Source organism: Notolepis coatsorum, assembly GCF_963971535.1.
Source record: "Notolepis coatsorum genome assembly, chromosome: 15".
NCBI lineage: Eukaryota > Metazoa > Chordata > Actinopteri > Aulopiformes > Paralepididae > Notolepis > Notolepis coatsorum.
The window spans coordinates 16,115,545-16,142,558 of NC_140179.1; the positions used below are offsets into that span (position 1 = coordinate 16,115,545).

Here is a 27,014-nt window from a genome sequence, read left to right on the forward strand (position 1 = left end):
GGAAACGTAGATCTACGTTTCTGTCACTGTATTTCTTTTATTATCTATATCCATTCATAATTCAGCGGGGCACCTTGTGCATACTGTTCTGAGTGTGTCTAAGCTGGCAGACGGTATTATACCGCCCACTAACGCCTTCGGCCAGTAATGCACCCGGTTAGACCAGGGTTCGTTTATTTTCTATACCGAGCTGCGGCGTGGGGGCGGGTCCTAAACACTCCGGCAAAACACACGCTTATAGGGATGGCTTGGACAACTGACCCCGCCCGCCCGTTGAAGAGCAATGCCCAATAACGTCGGAGGCACGATCGCTGTGGATAACTGGAATGGCGATGAGATTATTGTGTGTGTGTGTGTGTGTGTGTGTGTGTGTGTGTGTGTGTGTGTGTGTGTGTGTGTGTGTGTGTGTGTGTGTGTCAGGGCTCGAGACTAACGATGTCCCGCCGTCCCGGGGACAATCAAATATTGAATTGGGACGAACAGAAATCTTTGCTGGGACGCATCCGGGACGGAGAGGATTTTTTTTTCACAGGAAATGTCAATTGGACGACTGTCAGTGCGCGCATATATTGCTGTCAAATGGTTAATGTCTCGTGCTGACTAAGTTCACTGAAGTCTAAACGTAGCGTGATTTGCCAAATCCAATGACTATCTCCGCCTCCCAACGCAGCAATACGCTCATCCAGCATCAAGTTACTTCCTACCCACCTCTCCTCCGGTACAGTACTGCAGCTACATGCTAGCTAACCTAGCTCATGTTAGCGTCGTCACTGAACCACCTCGCGTACACAATTAATGACATGTTGCGGACAGCCATATCGGTGACAATGTTTAGCTTTTAGTGCCAAATGATAAGAGTCTGACTCGAGGCGGAGTCTCAAAAGAGAATGTTGAATATTTATTGTGCAAAAATCACAACATCCTCTCCAACGGAGCCTTGTAGCCGAGTAGGGTATATCTGCAGAGCCACTTGGTAACGAGTGCAACACCGTGTAATGTCCGTGTGGATCGTTGGAGTAGGGTATATCTGCAGTGCTGCAGCCCCGTATAGATTTGTATTAGTATCATAATCAATCACCTGTTGTTGAATAAATACCATTACTTTCTAGTTATTACTAAAAAACAGTATATATAAAACAGTAGCTGTATAAAAAAAAAAAAAGTATAATTTATATAATTTAATAAAAAAAAAAAAAAAAAAAAAAATGTATGCACTGGTATTTTTGGGACGGTTACATTCACTTTGGGACGGTTAAAATTGTATTTCGGGACGGTTCTGGGACGGTGGTGAAAAAAGTTAGTCTGGAGCCCTGGTGTGTGTGTGTGTTTGTGTGTAATGGGACACTGCTTCAGATGGGAAATTTTAAATTGTGTGTGGTGGTGGTGGCGGTAGTAGTAGTAGTAATGGTAGTAGTAATGGTAGTAGTAGTAGTAGTAGTAGTAATAGTAGTAGTAGCAGCAGTAGTAGTAGCAGTACTACAGTGTAGAATCCTACATGAGCCGTCGTATTAATGCCTCAACTGTCCCAATTCTAGTTAACTGCCTACCACCCTCTCTCCCTTCCTCTCTTACTCTGGCCCCCTTGATCTCTTTACAGACAAACTTAACGCCGCCCTTCGTAGCACGCTCGACATTGTCGCTCCCCTTAATCCTAAAATTAAACGTGCTCCGCAAAAACAAACTCCCTGGTTTACGGAGGAAACTCGCTCTTTTAAAAAGGCATGTCGCAAACTTGAACATAAATGGCGTTCGACCAAACTCGAAGTATTCCGCCTTGCCTGGAATGATAGTTTACGTAACTACAAAAAGGCACTCTCACTTGCCAAAACCTCATATTTTTCCAGGCTCATTAATGAAAACAAAAACAACTCAAAGTTTCTGTTTGACACAGTTGCAAAACGTACTCAGAAACAACCAAATGCCCTAAACCATGCGTTCTCGGCTAACGAATTCATTAAATTCTTTACCAAGAAAATGTATCTCATAAGAGATGAAATTGTTGGCTTACTCAACAATCAGAGTCCCTCCCAACCTCTGATGGGCTCTCCCCCTGACTTTGAATCCAGCCATACGCTATGCCGCCTTGAAAACGTCTCACTTAGTGCCCTCTCTAAATTGGTTGGCACGGCTAAACCCTCAACCTGTCTGTTTGACCCTCTTCCAGCAACTCTCGTCAAAAAACTTCCCAACTCTAGGCCCTGCCCTACTCAATATCTTCAACACCTCCCTGTCTACTGGCGTGGTGCCCCTGGCCTTTAAATCAGCCGTCATTAAACCACTACTTAAAAAACCGAACATCGACCCTCTAATCTTAAAAAATTACAGACCCATCTCCAATCTTCCGTTCCTATCCAAAATATTAGAACGGATTGTCGCAACGCAACTTACTGACCATCTATCAAACCATAATCTTAATGAATCTTTTCAATCTGGCTTAGAGCCTTACACTCCACCGAAACGGCGGTTACCAAAGTCACAAATGACTTACTGCTCTCTCTTGACTCAAACCTAACTTCTGTGCTCTTATTGCTTGATCTCAGTGCAGCCTTTGATACTATCGATCATTCGATTCTTCTAGGTCGACTTGAGAATCATGTTGGCATTCGGGGTCACGCACTTGCTCTGTCCTGGGCCCTTTGCTATTTTCGATTTACATGCTACCCCTCGGCAATATCATACGCAAATTTGGCATAAACTTTCATTTTTACGCTGATGACACCCAATTATATATACCTATTAAGCCAAATGATTCCTCCCAATTACAAAATATTGAGGCTTGCCTGCTTGCCGTAAAAAAATGGATGTCGCAAAACTTTCTACTCCTTAATGCAGATAAATCTGAGATGTTAATTGTTGGCCCCCCAAACCACAGAGGCCTGTTTCAGGACATCTCCCTCAACTTTGATACTTGTCATGTATCCCAGAGCTCCACCATAAAAAACCTCTTGAGTAATTTTTTATTCCTCCCTCTCATTTAATGCACATAAACAATTTCACCAAAATTGCCTTCTTCCATCTTCGTAATATCGCAAAAATTCGCCCCATTTTAACTCTGGCTGATGCTGAAACCCTAATTCATGCTTTTGTCTCATCACGTCTAGACTACTGTAATGCACTTTTTTCAGGCCTACCTAAGTCAAGCATCAAAAATCTTCATCTCGTGCAAAATGCGGCTGCACGGATACTAACTAAAACTAGAAAATGTGATCACATCACACCAGTTTTGTCCACCCTACACTGGCTTCCTATTCAAGCCCGATCTGACTTTAAAGTGCTACTCCTCACCTACAAAATTTTAAATGGGCTTGCACCGCTCTATCTATCCGATCTCATCTCCCGATACTCGCCCGCTCGTGCTCTGCACTCACAAAATGCAGGGCTTCTATCGATTCCTAGGGTTAAAAAGAAATCCGCCGGCCACAGAGCCTTTGTCTACCGCGCTCCCTACCCGTGGAACAAATTACCTGCCGTCGTCAGGGGCGCCTGCTCTGTCGAAGCTTTTAAATCCCTGCTTAAGACCCATCTTTTCTCTCTCTCCTTCAACCTACCCTGATCTCACCTGGTCGGGGACTGACCCTTAGATTAATCTGTCTAGTTTAGTTAGGATGTCTATTTGCTCCCTTGTCTGCTTTTCTGCAGACATAGGAGAACCTTTTAACCTCTGTCTCTGTCTTCACAATTTTCTTATATACTATGATTCTACTGTCACCATGTATGCATATGCTCACTACTTGTATTTCTTGCTCCATCTCCGCCCACTACAAACATGGGAACTCTCTAACCCCCTCCTATTGCTAGGTATTAGTGAGTTTTTCCTTACCTTCGCGTGGGGTATGTCTGGGAGTGTTGCATTTATTAAAAATTTTGCATTTATTTTATATTTTTTGGACCTTATGGTGTTCTTGTTTTGTTCTTGACTTATTGTGATGTTTCTTCTTGACTTGTTTAAAGAAGAAGTATCTACTAGTAGTAGTAGTAGTAATAATAATAATACATCTATTTTATATAGCGCTTTTCCAGGTGCTCAAAGACGCTTTACATGGGTAGAAGAGACAAAACTATGGCAAAACAAAAAAACAGAACAAAAACAGAACAAAAATAATACATGACAAAATAAAATAAAACTGACAGAATTAGAGGTCAAAAGCAAGATTGAAAAGGTGAGTTTTGAGGGCTGATTTAAAAGATGTCAGGGTGTTTGCATCACGGATATGGCTGGGGAGGGCATTCCAGAGAGAGGGGGCAGCAGCAGCAAAGGCCCTGTCGCCCCAGGTCCGGAGCCTGGTCGTGGGAGGTGTTAGGAGGTTGGCATCTGCAGACCTAAGGCGACGGGTGGGCATGTGACGGTGGAGGAGGTCGGACAGGTAGGGAGGGGCAAGGTTGTTGAGGGCTTTAAATGTGATGAGTAGTATTTTAAAATGTATCCTGTATTTGATTGGAAGCCAGTGGAGGTCGTGGAGGACAGGGGTGATGTGATCAGAGCGACGGGTGGAGGTGAGCATGCGGGCAGCAGAGTTTTGGACATATTGGAGTTTATTGAGGATAGTGTTTGGTGAGCCGTAGAGGATGCTGTTACAGTAGTCCAGTCTTGATGATATGAATGCATGAACCAGTGTTTCAGCAGCGGAGAGTGATAGGGAGGGGCGGAGACGAGCAATGTTCCGGAGGTGGTAGAAGGCCGTTTTGGTTATGTGGTTCACATGGGGGAGGAAAGAAAGAGTGGAGTCCAGGATGATGCCAAGGTTACGGACGTGAGTGGAGGGGGTGACAATGGAACCATCAATATTTAGGGAGAAATCCTGGGTGTGGCTGGTGAGGGATTTTGGACCGATAATGATGATTTCTGATTTATTGCAGTTTAGTTTGAGAAAGTTATTTTGCACCATGTTTTGATGTCTGTGAGGCAGGTGGTGAGGGTGGAGAGAGTGGCTGGAGTGATAGTCTTGGTGGAGAGGTAGAGCTGAGTGTCGTCTGCATAACAATGAAAACGGAGGCCATGTTGGCGGAGAATCAGACCAAGTGGAAGGATGTAGAGGATGAAGAGCAGGGGACCAAGTACTGAGCCTTGGGGGACACCATGAGTGATGGGGGCAGTGGGGGATTTGCAGTTGTTGATGGAGATGAATTGGTGCCTGTATGAGAGGTATGATTGGAGCAAGGTGAGGAATAGTAGTAGTAGTAGTAGTAGTAGCAGTAGTAATAGTAATACTAGCTGTAGCAGTAATAGTAGCAGTCGGACAATAGAGTTGACAGTCATGTAATGACCATAAATGTCACAGGGGTGCGTCATTGCCCTTGGGACGCACGTGTGCGCACACACACACACACACACACACACACACACACACACACACACACACATACACACACACACACACACACGGGACACGTCACAGAAGGAACAGGATGAGAGGAGCTTAATGACAGAGCTCCAGGGGCTGCTTCAGGTCACCCAGGTCAAATGCCTCCCTAAGAGTGACCTCAGGCCAAAGGTCAGAGTTCAGGGATGTGTCCGAAAGAGAGTGAGATCTGTCAGCACCGCGCGGGGGGGGGGGGGGGCGGGGGGACTGCCCTTGCGATCTCGCCCTGAAAGTAGGAGTGACTGTCGCTGATTCACTGAGCCGATACACACTGAATAGATTAAAGCCATGGTCCGGGGTCCCCGCTCTGGTCTCTGTCTCTTTCCCCAGCAGCAGGTGACTTCCTGCTCAGCGGGACTCGAGGGAGAGGAGGCCCAGAGAGAGTCCAGGCAGTGCGTCCAAGTGGCAGCAGTGTGTGGACAGATTCATGGGGTTTAACTAGCGGGCTATTAATCAGGTGCCAAGCTGGCTCTATGTGTGGGAATAGAAATGGCTACAGCAAGATGTTCTTGTTCCTAGGGCCCCCGAAAGGGACGTAAACAAACCCCTCTGTTTGTCCCCCGCCAGGTCTCACCTGCAGGACCTGAAGGACGTGACCCACGACATCCACTACGAGTCGTACCGCGAGGGGCGCCTCAACGCCAGCAACGCCAGCGGTGACAACGAACTGGCTCCCCTCCTCCGCCCCCTGCTGGAGAACGGGACCTGTGACAAGAGCGACGCAGAGAGCCACCTCTGATTGGACCCCAGGGATGATGGTGGTGGTGGGGGGGTGGGGGGGGTGCGGTGGCCCACCCAGTGTTCCCTCCGCCCGCCCCCCCCCCCCCTCCCCCCCCCCCCCCGCTCTGCACACCTTCCACTTCCTGTGACTGCAGTAGGAACCACGTTCCCTTGTCCTCTGATCAGAAAGAGAAAGAGATAACAAAGAAAAGTATAAAGAGAGTTGTTGTTGTTGTTTTTGTTGTCGCTGTTTCCTGGGGACAACATGTGGATTTTCTTTCCCTTTAAAAAAAAAATTCGATTGAGTTTTTACTAAAGACACTATAAGAAATTCATTTAAGCGTCATACATATATGGATATATTTTTGAGAAATGAGTACGTATATATATTTCCCGGAAGGAGAGCTACCCACACAGAGCCCGGGGGAGGAGGAGGAGGTGGGGGGGGGGGGGGTGGACACACGTTTCAACACGGTGGTAATAGGGGGAACTCATCGCAGCTTGGTTTCCCTGACAACGTCTCAGCGCTGGAATCACACCTCATTCCACCGTCAGTCAGTGGACAAAACAGGACGAGGCTCTCAGCGCTGAACCCAGAGCCTGTGTTCATACTATGATAGTCCTGAGTACCAGAGCCTGTGTTCATACTATGATAGTCCTGAGTACCAGAGCCTGTGTTCATACTATGATAGTCCTGAGTACCAGAGCCTGTGTTCATACTATGATAGTCCTGAGTACCAGAGCCTGTGTGACTACCGATCCGCCCGGGCTGCTTTTTTCATTTGGGTCGCATAGCAACGCTGCACAATGTTTATCAAGCTGTAGGTGGCTTCGCGGCGATGCCATCAATTCCATCTGTACTGAACTAGCATCTGTACTGAACTAGCATCTGTACTGAACTAGCATCTGTACCGAATTAGCATCTGTACCGAACTAGCATCTGTACCGAACTAGCGTCTGTACTGAACTAGCATCTGTACTGAACTAGCATCTGTACTGAACTAGCATCTGTACTGAACTAGCATCTGTACTGAACTAGCATCTGTACTGAACTAGCATCTGTACCGAATTAGCATCTGTACCGAATTAGCATCAGTACTGAACTAGCATCAGTACTGAACTAGCATCTGTACTGAACTAGCATCTGTAATGAACTAGCATCAGTACTGAACTAGCATCTGTACTGAACTAGCATCAGTACTGAACTAGCATCTGTACCGAATTAGCATCTGTACTGAACTAGCATCTGTACTGAACTAGTGTCTGTACTGAATTAGCGTTAGCTGACGTGATTCTACAGCAAGTTGAAAATGACATGAGGAATTGTTGGTCTTTACCACGTGAGTTTCTGTTAAACCAGCTCAAGGTTAAGTTCAAGACCACAAATAAACACCTATATTTTAGACGTTGGCCGCACCGCTATGCTTTTCTGCTAGCTTGCTAACGTTAGCTAGCTTGCTGACGTGATGAATGAATTGGCATGTATTAGAGCTGGTATAGAGGTTCATATTGTGATATGACTGTTATTGTGCTGCCAGACACTTATGATCAAATTCATAATGCAATTGTGTCAATTTCCAGACTTGAAGGCAAAACTTCTCCACAGGAAGTCTTATTTGAGCTTAATTAAGCTAGCATGACACAGCTAACGGTTCAGTAAAGATACGCACAGATTCAGTCAACGCCATCGCCACAACGCCACGTCACGGTGTGATAAACATGACGTTGCTATGTAACCCAACCGAAGAAAGGTCAGATCAGGCAGATGGGGTCGTCACAGTCTGCGCTCGTCGTAGTGTGACTGTATGAGTCACCCACAGCCGAAGGTGTGACTGTTGCTATTGCTTGTTATTTCAATGTGAATTATATTAGTTTTATTTCGTTTTTTTTTTTATTGTAGATCTTTACATCTGAGTGTAAAGATCTGATGTTATGAGATCCACAGCTTGTCTCACGTAAACATGTCCACGATGTGTCTCTTTTATGGTGCATTACTTTTTACATAAGTACATTGTGACCGGTTTGTATCCGGAATAAACCAGTTTGACCACTGATCACAGAGCAGAGACGTGGGAACACAGTTTAGATGGTGTGACGGGATGGCTGTGTAACTGTGAGCACCTCAGATGAAGAATCATATAACTGTTTTGAAGTTTTCAGAGGAACAATGTTTTCAAATCTTATTATCAAGTAAGAGTAAGGGTATGTTGGGGGTGTTGTGTTCATCCATAGTAAAAGACAGTAGAGGTTGAGTACTTTATTATCTAAAGATGGTAAGTTAGAGTGTTGTGTTCATTCATAGTTAAACACAGTAGAGGTTGAGTACTTTATTATCTAAAGATGGTAAGTTAGAGTGTTGTGTTCATTCATAGTTAAACACAGTAGAGGTTGAGTACTTTATTATCTAAAGATGGTAAGTGAGAGTGTTGTGTTCATTCATAGTTAAAAACAGTAGAGGTTGAGTACTTTCTTGTGATATACTGTACTGTGTATCACATTCACACTCCCATTCGGACTGATTTAACAGCTGCAAATAACACAGGCTGTCCAACGCATTTCAAAACGATGTCATATGGTTCTTCAACCCGGGTTCAGTTCATCCTGTCGTGAGGTTTTCCTCTGCTGTGTTTGTTTCTGAAATCTCTTCTCCTGAAAGGACTCTGTGATTGTTTGGCTGAATGTTCTCGGAGTATTTCCTAAGATTGTCAGCATGGAGCTGTGTAGTGACACTACTGTGCATGTGGGAGATACCGCGGGAGATACCGTAGAAGATACCGTGGGAGATACCGTAGAAGATACCGTGGGAGATACCGTAGAAGATACCGCGGGAGATACCGTGGGAGATACCATGGGAGATACCGTAGAAGATACCGTGGGAGATACCGTAGAAGATACCGTGGGAGATACCGTAGAAGATACCGTGGGAGATACCGTAGAAGATACCGTGGGAGATACCGTAGAAGATACCGTGGGAGATACCGTAGGGCCTCTGGTGTCTCCTGTCCAAACCATGGTTGCCTTTTTGTTAATATATTGATACTGTTTTCTAATATACAAGAAATCGTCACGATCCCATTTTTGGAACGGGATTGTGAGCTTCTATTGTTCTGCTAGAGGTTCTATTGTTCTGGTTCTGGTAGTGACTCTGATGTGGGTCGACCTCCTCTGTAGGACTTATGAATTTCTGACTCAATGTTGACCTTCACCCTCTTCTAAAACACACACAGACACGTGCACGCACGCACACACACACACACACACACACACACACACACACACTCATCAGTCAGGAGTGAGGCATCTTGGCTCAGAATACTGTGCATATTATCTATAGGTCGTTTACTGTATGTGTTGTATATAAAGGGAGTTTTTTCCTCTAGGCTTTTGTTTCCTCTGCAAAGTGTTTACAGATACACTGCCACCTGGAGGTCAAGTGAAGACATGACAGAGAGAGAGAGGGGGAGGGGGGGGGGGCTTCCTGCTCACATAGCAGAGTGTCACTATTAGGCCTTTCCAAACAGTCAAGCGTCTTAGCGATGTGACCTTTGAACCGACCTTGCCAAAACCTCTCTGCCATCCGCCGTCAGCTCGTCAGTGTTACTACTGAGTGACCGTCGTGTTGTTGACTGTAGCGCCTTCATCCACTTCATCTTTTTAAAAAGTCCGCTCTCGCTTTTCTGCTCATTCTGCTTCGGCGTCGCCGGCGTCGGAGCTCGTCGCGTCGATGGCGGCTGATGACCTCCCTTTGGCTCGGCGTGCGAAGGGTTGTGTACATAAATACACGAATACACATGTGTTTACTACCAAGATGTACTAACAAGCTCCCATGTGATTCTTGCTCTATTTCTTCCCTCCAATATTAATAATATACAATGTAAACACTGTTGATTTATGATTAAATGATTGTCACTTTCTCACCCGCCTGGCCTTGTTGTCTCTGAGCGTCGACGCGGTCCAGGGGTTCAGCTCCGCAGGTTCAGGGGTTTAGAATAAGGCTATAGCACTGACATTCCAAATGCTTGGTTCTGAGATGATCAATACAGCAAACATTTATTTCTGATATAGGTGCTGATCAGCAGTAATGCAATGTCATGATTATTATTATTCTGAAGTTATTATTATTATTATTATTATTATTATTAATTATTATTATTATTATTATTATTATTATTATTATTATTATTATTATTATTATTATTATTATTATTAAATTAATAATAAAGTAATAAGAACTCCTCTCCTTCACTATAATCTAATTATGAAATCAGATATAGGCCAGCAGGGCTTTACAACTTAATAAAGATATTGAATACAATTAAATGGGATATAAATGGAATTAAATAGCACAATATAAAGCACTATATTCTATTGTATATGGTATACATTTAATTTCGTTTCTTTCCCATTTAATATATATTCAATATCTTTATTAAGTTGTAAAGCCCTGGCTTATATCCGATTTCTTTTTTTTTATCCACTTTTTTCTCCTTATTTTCTATTTTTCTCCCATCCCAATTTCGTATTGTCCAATTCTACCCTCCCCTGTCTCGAACGCTGTTAGGCCATGCCTCCCACAGGCCGGCTGCAATGTGGACGAAGCCTTGCATCACGTGTCCCCTCCGGTACTCAAGGAGGCAGCCGTTGCATCTTTTCACCTGCACAGCGCGATCTCTCAGCGGCGAGGGTCTGCGTGGGAGGGTCACGCCGCCCCTGTTGCTTCCTGATTCTTCTGCGCAGGCGCACCAACCGACCTGTAGGAGTCACTGTCCACAACGTCCGATCCCCACCCACCAGCTTCCCACCCTTAACACTGCCGATTGCGTTAGTATGAACGACCAGCCAAGCTGGTAGCAATGCCGAGAGCTGGGCTCGAACCCAGCATCTCCTGCATTAGTGGCGAGTGCCTTGCCCACTGCGCCACTTAGCCGCCGAGAAAATATATGTTTAATATATATAAATATATCTAGTTTTACAGACGTTACCAACGAAACCTTTACATCCACAAAATACAGCAAATAAAATTTAAAACGATTTAGTATTTCCCTGTTGTCTAGTGTTATTCCTCGTATGAATAGCTCAGTAGATCTGGAGAATAAAACCATGTTGTCTAGTGTTATTCCTCATATAAGAGATCAGTGGATCTGGAGAATAAAACCATGTTGTCTAGTGTTATTCCTCGTATGAATAGCTCAGTAGATCTGGAGAATAAAACCATGTTGTCTAGTGTTATTCCGCATATGAAGAGATCAGACGATCATCAGGGCCCAGTAGTTCAAAACTTTTAATCTCAATCAGATCAGATCTGATTTTGAAATCCTATTTTTTGTGATCCAGGATCAGACAACCCGGCCAGATGTTGTCCCGGTATTTCAAAGCAATCCAGGATAGGATCACTCTGATCCAGATTCAGACTTTTCAAGATGACTAGATCCTGAATATCAGTGCTTTAATCCTACCGATCTCCATCTAGTGGATATGAAAAATAATACAAGGAAGACAAGAGACCACATCGCAGAGACATCTATAATGTCTAATTATATTGTAAATACATAAAGGACATAAAATCATAATGGAATTGTAATTTAAAAAAGAATACTCCCACTAGCGTAACCCTTAAAAACCAAACTTTCTAATTTAAAATGAATTTAGATGACTGATTAAGGCATGTTTAAGGGGTGTGTGAATAGATGAAGGTGTTTTAAGTGATTCTAAGACATTTTAAGGGATGATTGTTCCATAGTGTTAGTCTTTGCTCACAGCACACAGGGAGGAGGTGAGATCCCAATGTTTGAGAGGATATCAAATAGTCTACTGTATGTAGCAGGTAAATGTGGATATGATTAAGGTATGTCATCTTTTTTGCCAGATTATGGCATCCCGGAATTTCCCCAAGGGGATCAATAAAGGAATATCTTATCTTATCTTATTATGATGAATTGAAAATGGGGGACCCTGATGTAAAGAAGACGAAAGTCTTTCTCTGGTCTGCATCCCCTTAACAATTGTGTGTATTGAGCCGTACTGTATTGTACCCATTCTGCAATCTGTTAATAAAGTTTTCAATCAATCAATTATATTTTCATGTAATGAGACTTAACATAACAAGATGTAAGTCAGCCAGGTAGGAGTATTGTCTGAATTATGTCAATACAGACAGGCTCATGTGAATTAGCAGATAATACTTTCTGAATAATAATAATAATCATCATCATCATAATGTCTGTTTTGGTACTGTTTAAGAAAAAGATATAACTTGATATAACTTGGCACTGCCAGGACCTCGGGGGGTCATCCCTATGTTCCCCGGGTCCTATGTTCCCCGCTTTTGTTCAAAGAAAGGGTCCTATGTTCCCCGCTCCCGAAAAGGGTTCTATGTTCCCCGGTCCCGCTCCCGAACGCTCCTGACCAAAACAAATGTCCTATGTTCCCCGGGTCCTATGTTCTCCGGTAGCGATAAAGGCTCGCCAAATGTTGAAATAAGGTCCTATGTTCCCCGGTAGCGATAAAGGCTCGCGGCTCGCCACCCAAATGAAATAAACAAATGTGAATTAAAGAATTTAAAACGAAGTTTAGCCTATTCAATCGTTGTATACGCGTATAGCCTTTTTCGTGCTTATTTGCGAAGGGTCCATCCAGCTGTGTGTGTGTGTGTGACAGCCGTGTACTGCAGTGAAAGGGTTAAGTGAAACGTATCTCTTTCACTGAGGAGGAGATGAGAGGAGATGAGCTGAGTGGTGAGGAGGGGACAGGAGTTTCCGGGTTCGCCTGATTGGCCACGACGGCCACGTGACACGCCGTGGCCCGCCCCCGCGGCAGCGCGCTGCTGTGTTGACGCTTGCGGCGGAGTGGACTTGACCGCGAGGCTGGAGTTCACTTCCCCTTTCACATCGGTGCAGTCATCAGTCATCTAATAATATCGCGCCACGCTGCTGTGCAGTCATCAGTCATCTAATAATATTGGCGTGTCCCTTTTGTCAAGAATCACTTGTATGGCATTTGCACTGCAACTCGTACACCTTACTGTAAATTGTACCTCATCCCATTGCTGCGTTGCACTATAGCGTATTGTATATTGCTACATTGCATTGTATATTGTATGGTACAGTAACAGTCTCTGGAGCGCAACAGTAAGAAGCATTTGCACTGCAACTCGTACACCTTACTGTAAATTGTACCTCATCCTCATGTTATTTCAAATAACAAACTCAGCAAGACCGACGGCTTCTCAGTTACAGTGGGTGACAATATTGTCACAAGGAAAGAAGATATTACCTACCTGGGTTCCATCCTAGAGGCAAATCTTTCCTGTGACAAAATGGCATCCAATGTAATAAAAAAAGTCAACCAACGAACTCGTTTCTTGTACCGGATCTCCTCACTGGTAAACAAGAATACCCTGAAGACTCTAGCAGGAGCACTCATTCAAGGGTACTACGACTATGCTTGCACCTCATGGTACCAAAGCACCTCAAAGGCGCTAAAAACAAAATTACAAACATCTCAAAACAAACTGGTCAGACTACTGCTTGACCTTACTCCTAGAACCCACCTCACCCCTGCCCACTTTGACAACCTAGGATGGCTTAGAGTAGACGACAGAGTACAGCAACTTGCAATGGGCCTGGTCTACAAGATACACTACACGACCAAGGTACCCATGTACATGACTAAATACTTCCCAAAGGTCAGTGAATACCACGATCACAACACCAGAGGGAGCTCCACAAATCATGTTAAACCCAGATTCGGCTCAAACAAGGGACTAAACACGTTTCGCAATTATGCCACATCAATGTGGAACGCCCTACCCAAAGCTGTAAAGGAATGTGAATCACTACCCACTTTCAAAAACACTCTCAAAAAACACCTAAGGGAGACTGCAACTCGAAACTGGCCCCTGTAAATGTCCGAACACAACCCCCGCCAATGTACAGTAAATTACCAAGTATGGTCTTGTCAATAAACCAATGTACAGTGTTGTTTGTACAGTTGTACAGTGTCCCCCACCCACCCCTCCTACCCCCCCCCCCCCCCACCTACCCAACCCCCCCCCCCCCCCCCCCCCCCCCACACTCCTACCCACCCCCCCCCCCCCCCCAACCACCTCCAATGTACAGTCCCACCCCCACCTACCCAATCCAATGTACAGTTTCTACGCCTAATGTATATACTCTTTTCTTTCTGGACTCTTTTTGTATCACAAACAGTACTGTAATTGCAAATCTGGTATGTCATAAATGTATAGATGTAGCAGTACTGTCTATCTGTATGTCATATATGTTACGATGAATTGGAAATGGGGGACCCTGGTGTAAACAAGTCGAAAGTCTTTCTCTGGTCTGCATCCCCTTAACAATTGTATGTATTGAGCTGTACTGCACTGTACCCATTCTGCAATCTGTTAATAAAGTTTTCATTCATTCATTCATTCATCCCGCGTCTGCTTTGCACTATAGCGTATTGTATATTAGTACATTGCATAGTATATTGTATATTGTATGGTAACAGTCTCTGGAGCGCGCCAGTAAGAAGCATTTGCACTGCAACTCGTACACCTTACTGTAAATTGTACCTCATCCCATTGCTGCGTTGCACTATAGCGTATTGTATATTGCTACATTGCATAGTATATTGTATATTGTATGGTAACTCAGTTACTTCTATTCTGCATCGAACATTGTACATATGTCTCTATACTATTTTATTTCATACTTATTTTGTCTAGCACAGTCTCTAACAGTAACAGTAAGAAGCATTTTGGATAAAAGTATTCTGTACTTCTGTATGACAACAATGTATGCCTTTCAAATGTTAAATGATAAATGATTAAATGATACACACTGAAATCTACGCTCTCTCATAAACAGCAGCGCGTCTGCACTCAGAAGATGGCGCGACAATATTGCTCTGGCGTTGGGAAAGCGGCAGTGAAACACAGCAGCGTGTAGCGGCGCCTTGCCGCTGCCGCCTCTGCTGCGGGGGCGTGCCCCACCGTGTCACATGGCCGTCGCGGCCAATCAGGCGAACCCGGAAACCGAAATCCAACTAAATCCGTTGCGGAAGTGATACACATGGACAGCAGAGGAGAGGAGCTTAAACTTAACCCTTTCACTGCAGTACACGGCTGTAACGTCAATGAAATAAAGGTTTGTCTCTGTCCCTCCATCTCTCATTTAATTCAGTTCAACTCCAACCAAAACATATATTAAAAGTTGTCTGTGGGGGAGCTCCAGTAGCTCACCACGTACCGCGAGCGCTATTTCAGCGCCGTGGACAACCGTGCTCGTCACGGATCTGGGGTTTAGCGAGTTCGAATCCCGGACTGCAGCCGTGCCTTTCCCAGAGTGTCTTCCCCCCATCTGAACCCTTTCAGCCTGTTTCTGTCGGTCATCCTTGACCAGAATAAATGTGATAAACACATAAAAGCCAGGGGAATGGCCAAAGTTTAAAAAAAAAAAAAAGTTGTCTGTGATCCACTGATGACTCGACAGGTTCGAACTTTTAAATTGCAGTGTTTCCATTAACTTATCGCAAAGATATAGAAAAAACCTTTTTCCTTCATAGCAACCGATAAATGCTGTGGTTAGATATCGATGCACATTAAATAAGATACACAAACTACTTCTCTCAATGATCATATTCAAAATCATTTCATAGTTTGTGACAATTCTACAATAATAAGACCATGGCTTTATGCCATAATAACTACAAATCAGTGAGTGTTAACAGAGTCTTGGGACATAATGATGACAAGAGAATTCTGGAGAGACTGAATTATCCCTTTCACTGCCGCACTACCAAACGGTTAACCCTTTCACTGCGACAATACACAGAAGGTTAACCTTTTCACTGCCACACAACAGCAGGTTAACCCTTTCACTGCCACACGACAGATATTTAATGAACATCTATCTCATTAGCGCCACTCTCTGTCACCACTGAACCCCCCGACACACACACACAAACACATGCACACACACAAATGCACGCACACACACACAAATACACACACGCACCAAGAACATATGGTTTCCCTCAGCAGTCTGCATAGTTTGATCTCAATCATTTGAACTCATACAGCAGCCTATAGTTATCCTGTGTATATAGCCCACAGCTTGTGTACACTGTAAAAAATAAATGTTTTTTCATGGGAAATTCACTGTATTATTTTCATAATTATCATCGTTTGTGTATCTTATTTTTTGTAAAATGTACATTTAGTTGATAGTGATTTTGATTGATTTAGTGTAAAGTGTAAATTTTGAGTACCACGGTGGTCTCCGCTCTTATGGGGGGGGGGGGTGACAACCCCATCCCTCTCCTACAGGTTAACTCAGGGATATACCTGGAACAGACCTGTACTAACCTGTCTGTCGTTGGTTTGGTTTGTTTGTTTCTCATCTTCTCACTTACACGCACCACACACTGACTCATCCATGCACTCACTACATTCACTGAGGAGGAGATGAGGAGATGAGCTGAGTGGAGAGGAGTGGAGGGGACAGGAGAGGAGAGGAGCTTAAACTTAACCCTTTCACTGCAGTACACGGCTGTAACGTCAATGAAATAAAGGTTCTGCACGCACGTACAGGCAGTGATCTACAGCAGTGGTTTTCAACCAGTGGTAAAATACACATAATTCTGAATGTATGTGGTCCATTTTTGCAACCTGGCCATCCGGGAGCTCGCAGCGCCCGAGAACGTGCACAAGCTCAAACGAGTCCTTGGCATGGTGAACTATCTGGGGAAGTACGTGCCAAACCTGTCCACAGTGGGCCAGCCACTGTACGAGTTGCTCCGGTCCAAAACAGTCTGGACCTGGGGCCCAGCACAACAAACAGCTTTTGAGAAGTTGAAAGAGCTCCTGATGACATCGCCGGTGTTAACCTTCTACGACGTCAACAGACCCACTGCAGTCTCGGCTGACGCAAGCAGCTACGGGATCGGTGCGGTGCTGCTGCAGCTCCATGGAGAAGACTGGAAGCCAGTCGCGTACTGCTCCAGGAGGCTGACTGATGCGGAAACTAGGTGCGCGCAAATTGAAAAAGAGTGTTTGGCGAGTGTCTGGGCCTGTGAGAGGTTCGAGAAATACCTCTACGGCCTTGAGAGTTTCAAGCTAGTGACGGACCACAAGCCCCTGGTCCCACTAATGAACAGCAAGGATTTGGACAACGTCCCACTAAGGTGCCAGAGACTTCTCATGCGGCTCATGCGCTTCAAGCCAGTGGCAGAGTATGCGCCTGGGAAGACCCTTGTAGTGGCAGACACACTGTCAAGGAGCCCCCTGAGACACACAGAGAACCAGAAAGACACACACTCCGATGTGGAGTGCTACATCGCAGCTGTCATCAACAACGTGCCAGCTACTCCACAGAGGATGGACAGCATCCGAAAAGCTCCAGCAGCTGATGAAAAGCTGCAGACAGTGATCAGGTACATCAGGTCAGGATGGCCTGAACACGTGAATACAGTACCAAGCGTCATAAGTACTTCCCGGCGAAAAGTGAACTTTCAGAGTATGACGGAATGGTCATCAGAGGAAGTCGCATATTGATACCAGAGACACTGAGGACAGAAATCCTCGAGAGAATCCATGACGGACATCAAGGGCTCTCAACGTGTCGGGAGAGGGCAAACGCCTCTGTCTGGTGGCCGGGCATTTCCTCACAGCTGAAACACAAGGTCTCGTCGTGTCAGTCCTGCTGTGAGCTGAGAAGAGCGCAACAGAGGGAGCCGTTGATCTCGACTCCGCTCCCTGACAGACCATGGGAGCGTATAGCTCTAGATTTATGTGAGCATAACAAACAGAGCTACTTGATAATCTCAGACTACTACTCTAGATATATAGAGATACTGCACATGACAACGACAACCAGTTCTCAAGTCGCTCTGAAGCTGAAAACAACGTGTGCCCGTTATGGCGTCCCGGACGTGGTCGTAAGCGACAACGGGCCACAGTTCTCGAGCGCTGAGTTTCAAGACCTAGCCTGTGAGCTTGACTTCAAACATATCACCTCAAGCCCACACAACCCACAAGGCAATGGTCACGCGGAGAGGGCGGTGCAGACCGCAAAGCGAATCCTGAAACAGAAGGACCCTCTCATCGCACTCATGTGCTACAGGTCGACACCGTGTAGCACCACAGGGGCCAGCCCAGCGGAACTTCTGATGGGTCGGAAAATGAGAACGACACTGCCTACACTCGAGAGGAACTTGCAGCCCTCATGGCCAGACAAGCGACAGATCAAGCAGAAGGACGAGGCTGAAAAGAAGAAGCAAGCCTTCTACTACAACCGACGTCACAGGGCGAGACCCCTACCTCCACTACAGCCTGGTGGTAATGTCCTCACCAAGCTGGACCACCAGAAATCCTGGACAGCCCCTGCAGTAGTGACCAGCGAGAGTGTCACACCACGCTCTTACATCATTGAGACGCAGCAGGGAGCGTCATTCCGGCGCACCCGGCGCCACCTCCAGGGGGTACCCTCCCCAGGGCCAGTTGGGAGCACAGCACCAGTCTCACCAGTTCCCAAGGACACCGGACAAGAGCCAGGTAACACCAGTGTCGACGTGCCTGCTGGTACTGAAGGACTGTCACAGTCCAGGTCTGGACGGATCCTTAGGCCAGTTGTCAGACTGGACTTGTGAGTTGACATGATGTCACACTCATGGCCTTTCAGGGGGGGGGGAATTAGGGAAAAGAGTTCCAGGTGGTAAAGTTAACCACATAACGAAATGTTAAAAGAGTTCCAGAATGTAAACCACATAACCACATAACAAATGTCAAAAGAGTTCCAGAATGTAAACCACATAACCACATAACAAATGTCAAAAGAGTTCCAGAATGTAAACTGTTGCGATTTTAATAATCATTTGCTACTCTGAATGTTGAATATTGTTTATTGATGTTATAGAAGAATAGCACTGTTTCCACTTTACAGGATGTTCCTATTGTTTGCTATATATAGCCTTGTTAATACAGAAAGTGTATTTGTTTACGTTAACAAAGGAAGTAAAATTAAAAGGGGGAGATGTCAGAGTATTAGAGTCATTACGGTAACCTGCCGTACGTCACCATGGTAACACAGGGTTTTACGACACTAGACCGACTTACGTACTGACTGCATGTGGCTCGCTTGTGTATATGCTCAACAACGTTATATAAAGTATTACCTCAACAAAGATACCTGACTGGACATTCCGTGTTTAAACAGCAGGGACGTGTCCTGTCTAATAACCTAACCTTATTGGTAAGAAAACTGTTGTTTATGAGGACAACCAAGGTACTATTGCCATTGCGAGAAACCCTGTGTGCCGACAGAGGTGTAAGCATATGGACATAAAGTACCATTTCATCAGACCGTCCCTCTGTTTTTTTTGTTCTCAGACAATTCTGTCTTAAAACTTTTGATGTTGATGTTGGGAATGCTGTACCCCTGGACATGTAGTGTCAACAGCACCCCATGTCATGTCAATGCTACCAAGAGAGGTATGAGGAAGCGGAAGGTGATGGGCTGGTTGGTTGATGGCAGTGGTGGAATATTTTTGGTGTTATGATGTGTGTTCTTTGGGAAGAAATGGGGGACTTGGATGTTATGTGTTGTGTTGTCATTTACATTTACATTTCATTTAGTCATTTAGCTGACGCTTTTATCCAAAGCGACTTACAAGTTCTGTGCGACAAGACAGCAAGAAGGGTATAACTCTATCAGCTGAGTAACAATGTTCATCAAAGTGTTGCGTGTTACAGTGTAGGTTAGTTTATTAGGACAAGTGCATGACATTAAGGTTAGTCGGGGTTAGATTTTTTTTTTTTTTTTTTTTTTTATCATTTCAGATAATGGTTGAAGAAGTGAGTCTTTAGTCGACGGCGAAAGATTGGACGGGATTCGGCTGTCCTAACTGGGATGGGTAGTTCATTCCACCATTGTGGGGCAAGGACTGAGAATAGGCGGCTTCTCTTTGATGACCCTCCGGGAGCTTGGATAGGAGTAGATCTGAGGCGGCCAGAAGACGCAGAGCGTAGGGGTCTTGAGGGTGTGTAGTTAGAGACCATTGACCGGAGGTAGGCGGGAGCGGTTCCCTTTGCCGCACGGTATGCTAGGTCGAGGGCCTTGAAGCGGATACGTGCAGCAATGGGGAGCCAGTGCAGGTCCCTAAGAAGTGGGGTGACATGGGCTGACTTCGGTAGGTTTGAGATCAGGCGGGCCGCTGCATTTTGAATGAGTTGAAGAGGCTTGGTGGCAGTGGCCGGGAGGCCAGCTAGCAGTGCGTTGCAGTAGTCGAGGTGTTGTCGCCAGCCATGGGCAGACTCTTTGTGGGGGGGAGTGTTACGGACGGTGTCCTTATGTATGTATATAGAGGGAGTTATGTATGTTATCTGTTGTATATATAGGCATGTTTTTGTTTGTTGTTGTCTTGTCTCCCTCTTGTGTCTACATATCCCCATTCTCAGGTGTCTCAGTTCCAGCAGCAGCTGGTCAATCACCATTTCACTCCAGAAACAGCAGCAGCAGCTGAGGCTCGTCAGCAATCAAGCTCCACACCCCTTCATATGTCCCATTGTGTGCAGTGTTAGCCAGAGCTCTGTCTGTGTGTTGGTGGTAACTATGTCTCTGTGCTTTTGTTGGTAGAGCTCTCTCTGTTTGTGTGGTAATAGAGCTGGTGAAGGCTCTGGCACTTTGTTAGTTTAGGAGATATCTTATAATGCTTTTGGAGCATTATTGTAATTGTAGAGCTGTGTGCTTTGGAGTAGGACCTTTGGTGAATAGTTCTTTATTGGAATCCTTGTGTCTTTTGGTGTTTGTAGCACATTTATGTATTCATCCCTTGTATATTTGTTCCCTTGTCACCTATGGTGATTCCTTTTTTCTTGTATTAATCTTTTGTTTCGCACACAGGGACATTGAGGACAGGAAGATACACTGGGTCTACATTTTGCATCACGTAGGTGACCTGATGTTAAAGACACCAGCTTTAGAGTGAGCACCACCACCTGTACTTTTGGGCGCCAGCGCCTGTAAGGGGGGTTGGGTTTTCATTTCCTTTTGGTATTTAATTTGGTGCCACTAGGTAGTTCTCCTTGCTCTGTGTTGCTGAGTTTTTTTTTGTGTTTGTAAAAATAAATACTATTATTTTGCAAATTGTTTCCTTGGTTTTGTGTCACTGCACCCTCACCTACCCTGTCTGTGGCCTTGTATTGCGTCTCCTTACTTGGGTACGTAACAGTGTGTGTGTGTGTGTGCCTTCAGCAGCAGGCAGCAGCTGGTTACACACATTGAAGAACAGCCTGCTCTGTCCCTTCCTGTAGAGGGTGAAACCATGAATCCATTCAAATGTAAATGTACTTCTATCACTTAAGCCACTTTTTCTTTTCTATTTCTGTTTTTATTTGGCTTGATCGATGCATTGGTTGAATTAATCAGTCATATCCTCATAATCGCCAGCTGATGGTACGATATTTGTAGAACAGCACCCACATGTGGGACCAAAGCAACAGTGCAGCTAGGGGCCATGTGAGTAATGAGAGTGGTACATTGGGTTCTCGGGTGACAGCCATCTCAATAGTGTCACTGTTAATGTTCTCAGACGAGGGCTTATTCATGACGGACTCGCACAGCACAGGTAGGTCGAGAACTAACACTATAGTGTCTTCATGCATTCAAACACTATTTCACAAAGGAAAGTTTATGGTAGTGTTGCTGTGTTTCAAATACTATGTAAGTGTTTGATATTCAAGCCTGGACAAGCCTGTTGTTGTTGCTAATGCCAATTACTGCATTATGATGCTTGTGTAACACATCTGTATGTATAGTCCAGTGTTGTAGTACTCGAGTCCAGGTCCTGGACTGATTTTCAGGACTTGTGACTCGACTTGGACTTGAGCACTGATGACTCAGACTTGGACCTGGACTCGATTGACTGCATTCGGACTCGGAAGGTGCAGACGGACTTTAAGGTGCGGCTGGGTGGCGCAGTGGACATTGCGCTCGTCACCAACGCAAGAGACACCGGGTTCGACTCCGGCTGTCGGCGTTGCCTCCGGCTTGGGCCAGCCGTCATACTAACTCAATTGGCAGAGTTAGAGGGTGGAAGTCGATGGGTGGTAATCTGGACGTTGTGGACAGCGACTCCTACAGGTCGGTTGGGGATGCCTGCACAGCAGAGACAGGAAATAGCGGGGGTAGTGTGAGCCTCCCACACGTTACACCTCGTCAATGAGAGTTCGCGCTGGCAGGTGAAAAGATGTGACAGGCTGCCTCCTCATGTACCGGAGGGGACACGTGATGCAAGGCTTCTATCCTCCCTACAACCGGCTAGTGGGGGACATATGCGAGCAACGTTCAAGACAGGGGAGGGAAGAATTGACACAATGGAATTGGGATGGGAGAAAAATTGAAAAAGAGGAGAAAAAGTGGATAAAAAAAAATAGAAAAAAGTTTAATAGGCCCTAATCATTTGGCATACGTTATTGATGGCTAGTGCATTTGTTTGGCTATTGTGTCACAAAGTAAATAAACTCCCTTTGAAATGGTGACCGCTGTGTCATTTATGTTTAATGTAGACCTTTTTTTATTTGTATGTCAGCTCTTTGACTGCCAGAGTGGAGTGCATGGACTCAACCTTGATGACTTGGACTCGAACTCGGACTAGGGTAATGGGGACTCGACTCGGGCTCTTCTTTGGTGACTCGGACTCGGACACTGGGGACTCAAGACTCGACTTCTACACTGAAATGCTTCACCACAGCACCGACGTGTTTGGATCTTGCCGTATAGGTGCGGATGGGTGCATTGTGCACCCAGGGAAGCAAAAAGCAGTGTTTGATGGGAACTGTTTGGTGTCACACTCACACACAGTAGAGATCATACTGTTCATTGTGTCAACTATGCATGTTTTTATGTTCTGAACGGCATTTCAAACTATAGTTATGTGACCCATCCCTGCATTTCTAGATCCAAAAGCCTGCACTCTCTCTCTCTCTACCTCTACCTCTACCGGGTGTCACGGTGGTACCAGGCATGCGTTGCTCATGGGACGACTGGTTGCACTATGTTTTAATGACGCCACGTGCACGAGCGCTCCCGGGTGCGCGCGCGCTCCCACGCATGTGCATAGATGTTCCCTCGCATAGCACAGACAAAAGACAGTGCCTGTAATTGCCTCTATGAATGGAATGTAACACATTTCATTCACAAGTTTTGTGTGAATGTATCTGAGAACGTATTTGAACACCTGACGACCGGACGTATTGTTATGCAAAGTAGTACTTAGCGAGTCGGCGCATCAGTCGAGTGCAGCGCATTCCTGTGTGCATGTGCGTGCGCGTGCTTCTGCTCACAGACTGGTTGCACGCATGCCTGGGTGGTACAGTGGTTAACACTGCTGCCTCACAGCAAGAAGGTCCTGGGTTCGAACCCCAGCAGGGGGCCTTTCTGTGTGGAGTTTGCATGTTCTCTCCCCGTGTTCGCGTGGGTTTCCTCCAGGTACTCTGGTTTCCTCTCCCACACCATAAACACATGCATGGTAGGCAGGGACTACAGATGAACACTTGCTCATTAGCTAATTCTGTCACTTTACATTGATGTGGAAACTGAAGATGTTGATTAATGTGCACTGTCCCTGGGTAAAAAAAAATTAAAATAACTTAACCTCTTCTCTTCTATTTCGGTGGAGTAGATGCCAGTTTTGTCATTGAGTCTCTGTCATCGTGCCTCTGTTTTCCTCCTCCCTAACCGTGCATTTGAATGGGTAATAACACGTTGCCCACTGGAAGTATCAATTATACATCTCCACTTTAGGGATATCCTATCTCCTCTATCTTTCCACCTCCCTGTCTCCCGTTCTCAGAGGCCCTCTTTCATTTCAATCTCTCCCCCTGGCCCTGTGCCCCCCCCCACCCTGTCATCGACCTCCATCCCCCGCGGCCCACCGGCAGGTACCCAGCATGCAGCAGGAGCTGTGGCTTCGGGCCAAATCTCAGGTGCTGTCCTCCATCAAGCCGCTGCGTGCCCTGAGAGCTGCCTCTGCTTCCGCCACTGTCAGATCCCGCTCTCGCGCCAGAGCCACTGATCACAGCGTCCTGGCCGCCGCCATGTCCCACGGCAGTTTGTTTCCTAGCAACAGTCACCACACGCCCACCTACCCCCTGCCGCCCAGCCCCAGGACCCCCACCCTGGGCCACCGAGGCAGGACATTCAACAACACTCACTCACAGAGCCACAGCAGAGGTCAGTTCTGAGGTAATAGGACCAAAAGTTTGATGGACTGAGATCAAAGGGACATTTTAAATAAACGCATGCAATAGAGGCATGGATTTGTATTATTATTATTATTATTATTTGGCATTTTATTATTAAAAATGTGTTATTTCCAGGGCGGTTAGGTGGCGTAACGGAGATTGCGTTCGTCACCAACCCCGGAGCTGTGAGCTGGATTCGCCTGTTCCCACAGCTCACAGCTCCGGGGTTGTCACCAGCTTGGCTGGCCGTTCACACTAATACAATTGGCAGTATTAGAGGGTGGGAGAAGCTGGCGGGGTGGGTCCGGGTCGTTATAAACAGCGACTCCTACAGTTCGGTCGGGGCGCCTGCTAAGCGCGGATAGGACCTGAGTGGGATAGTGTGATCCTTCCACACGCTACGCCCTCTCAGGGAGGATCCGCGCTGCCAGGTGAAAAGAAGCGGTTGATTGGCTGGACGTGTGTCGGAGGAAGCACGTGATAGCCTCCACTCTCCCAGATGATCTGACTGTGGGGGGTAAGTGCGCAGCGACCAGGAAGGGGATTGGGAATTGGCATACGACTAACATTGGGATGGGAGAAAAATCGGAGGAAAATGGAGGGGGAAAAAGATAAAAAAAAAAAAAAAAAAAAAAAATTATTTCCTGGAAATGTCTGGTTTCAGCACATGTCTGGTTACACTAAAGCTAATATTCACAAATATACCTTTGCTCTTTAAAAAGAAAACTGATGTAAAGACATTCTTAATTTTCAGAAGGACACTGCATGTAATATATTGAGGCCATTGCATGCTTCTTTATCAGATTTGTTGATTTGATCAAATATTCAATCAACATAAGTCGACATAATCCGATGATTGAAGTATTTATGTAGTCAAGGAAAGCCCTGGTCTGCATGCAGTAAGTAGCCTTTTCTCTCCTATGCTTTATTTATCAGGAAACAAAATGTGATTTTGTGAAACACAGGAGAAGAGACCTACTCCTATCCAAGCTCCGGGAGGGTCATCAAAGAGAAGTTGCCTATTCTCAGTCCTTGCCCCACAATGGTGGAATGAACTACCCACCCCAGTTAGGAGCCGAAACCCATCCAATCTTTTGCCGTTGACTAAAGACGCATTTCTTCAACCATTATCTAAAAAAAAATTAAAAAATATCTAACCCTAACTAACCTTACTGTCATGCACTTGTCCTAATAAACTAACATACACTGTAACATGCAACACTTTGATGAACATTGTTACTCAGCTGATAGAGTTGTACCCTTCCTGATGACTTGTCGTACAGAACTTGTAAGTCGCTTTGGATAAAAGCGTCAGCTAAATTACTAAATGTAAATGTAAGTAGTGTAATTATGTGCAACCACTTAATCGCTTCATCAGTTCCTACCAAGACTATGAGACAACAGGTATCCGTTCTCTGTGTGAAATCAAATACAATTTATTTGTAAGGCCCGACAACACACGTTAATGTCCCCATGGGCCGTACACGTCTTCTTTAAACAAGTCAAGAAGAAACATCACAATAAGTCAAGAACAAAACAAGAACACCTTAAAGTCCAAACATTTTTAAGTAAATGCTAAATAAATAAATGCAACACTCCCAGACATACCCCACGCGAAGGTAAGGAAAAACTCACTAAAACCTAGCAATAGGAAAAAAATGCACCACAGGCAATGTGGAGGAGAGAAACCTTAGAAGGGCCATTCAAGTGGGGATCTCCCTTCTTAGATGTCGGTGATAGTAGTGTTGCAATAAAACAGGTGAACAGTTGGTAGGCATGCACTCATGTGTGTAGTGAAACACAGATAAGTGCATGCAATACCAACTGAACATTTTGAAAGATTAAAGATAGAGCTGATAGCGATAGCAACTGAACATTTTGAAAGATTAAGATTAAAGATAGAGCTGATAGCGATAGCAACTGAACATTTTTGAAAGATTAAAGATAGAGCTGATAGCGGATCTATTTGAGGCGAAGGGGTGGCGCAGATAGGGTCGCATCCTCCCGGTCTTCATCACGGGACGTCCAACACTCCGGTCATCACTCCGAGACAGCCACTCACAGGGAGACGGGACAGGCGTTAGACAGTTCGCATGATTGTGATGGGCGGACATAGCAATAGATACAAGTGGTAAGCATATACAGTATGTGAATAGAATAGATATATGTAGTAAGCATATTATGTGAATAGAATAGAAGTACTTAACCCAGCAATGAACGTCTGAACCACGTTGACAGACCACGGACAGAAGACGGTAAGGAGCTGATCCATGGCCTTGTGGTGCACGTAGAACAGTCACTGCAATCTTGGGCAAGACCCAGAGACATCCACCACCTTGCCAGCACTACGAGACAACAATTCAGAGAGGGGGGGGGGGGGGGACAGGGGTTAGAGAGTTCCCATGTTTGTAGTGGGCGGAGATGGAGCAATAAATACATGTAGTGAGCATATGCATACATGGTGACAGTGGAATCATAGTATATAAGAAAATTGTGAAATTGAGTAATAGATAGAACTACTGCAAGCGTATGTATACAGGATGAGATACAAGACAATAGCTCAGGGCCATATGCCCCGGGGGGCAGGAGAAGCCGCTCAGAAGGTTCAGCACTGCAGGCCAGACAGAAGGCGGTATGAAGCTGTTCCATGGGACCGGTTGAGACAGAGACAGAGGTTAAAAAGGTTCTCCCAT

General features: G+C 45.4%; 1 protein-coding gene across 2 annotated transcripts in view; it reads left to right on the top strand.

Annotated features, from left to right (window-relative positions):
* The window catches only part of septin12 (septin 12), a 156,915-nt gene extending 150,365 nt beyond the window's left edge, over nt 1-6,550 (top strand). For both annotated transcript variants that reach the window (XM_084331151.1, XM_084331152.1), the window contains exon 10: nt 5,928-6,550. In XM_084331151.1, the coding sequence (XP_084187277.1) occupies nt 5,928-6,099 (172 nt within the window). In that variant the 3' untranslated portion in view covers nt 6,100-6,550. The remainder of the gene's footprint in view (nt 1-5,927) is intronic.
* Nucleotides 6,551-27,014: the final 20,464 nt, after the last annotated feature.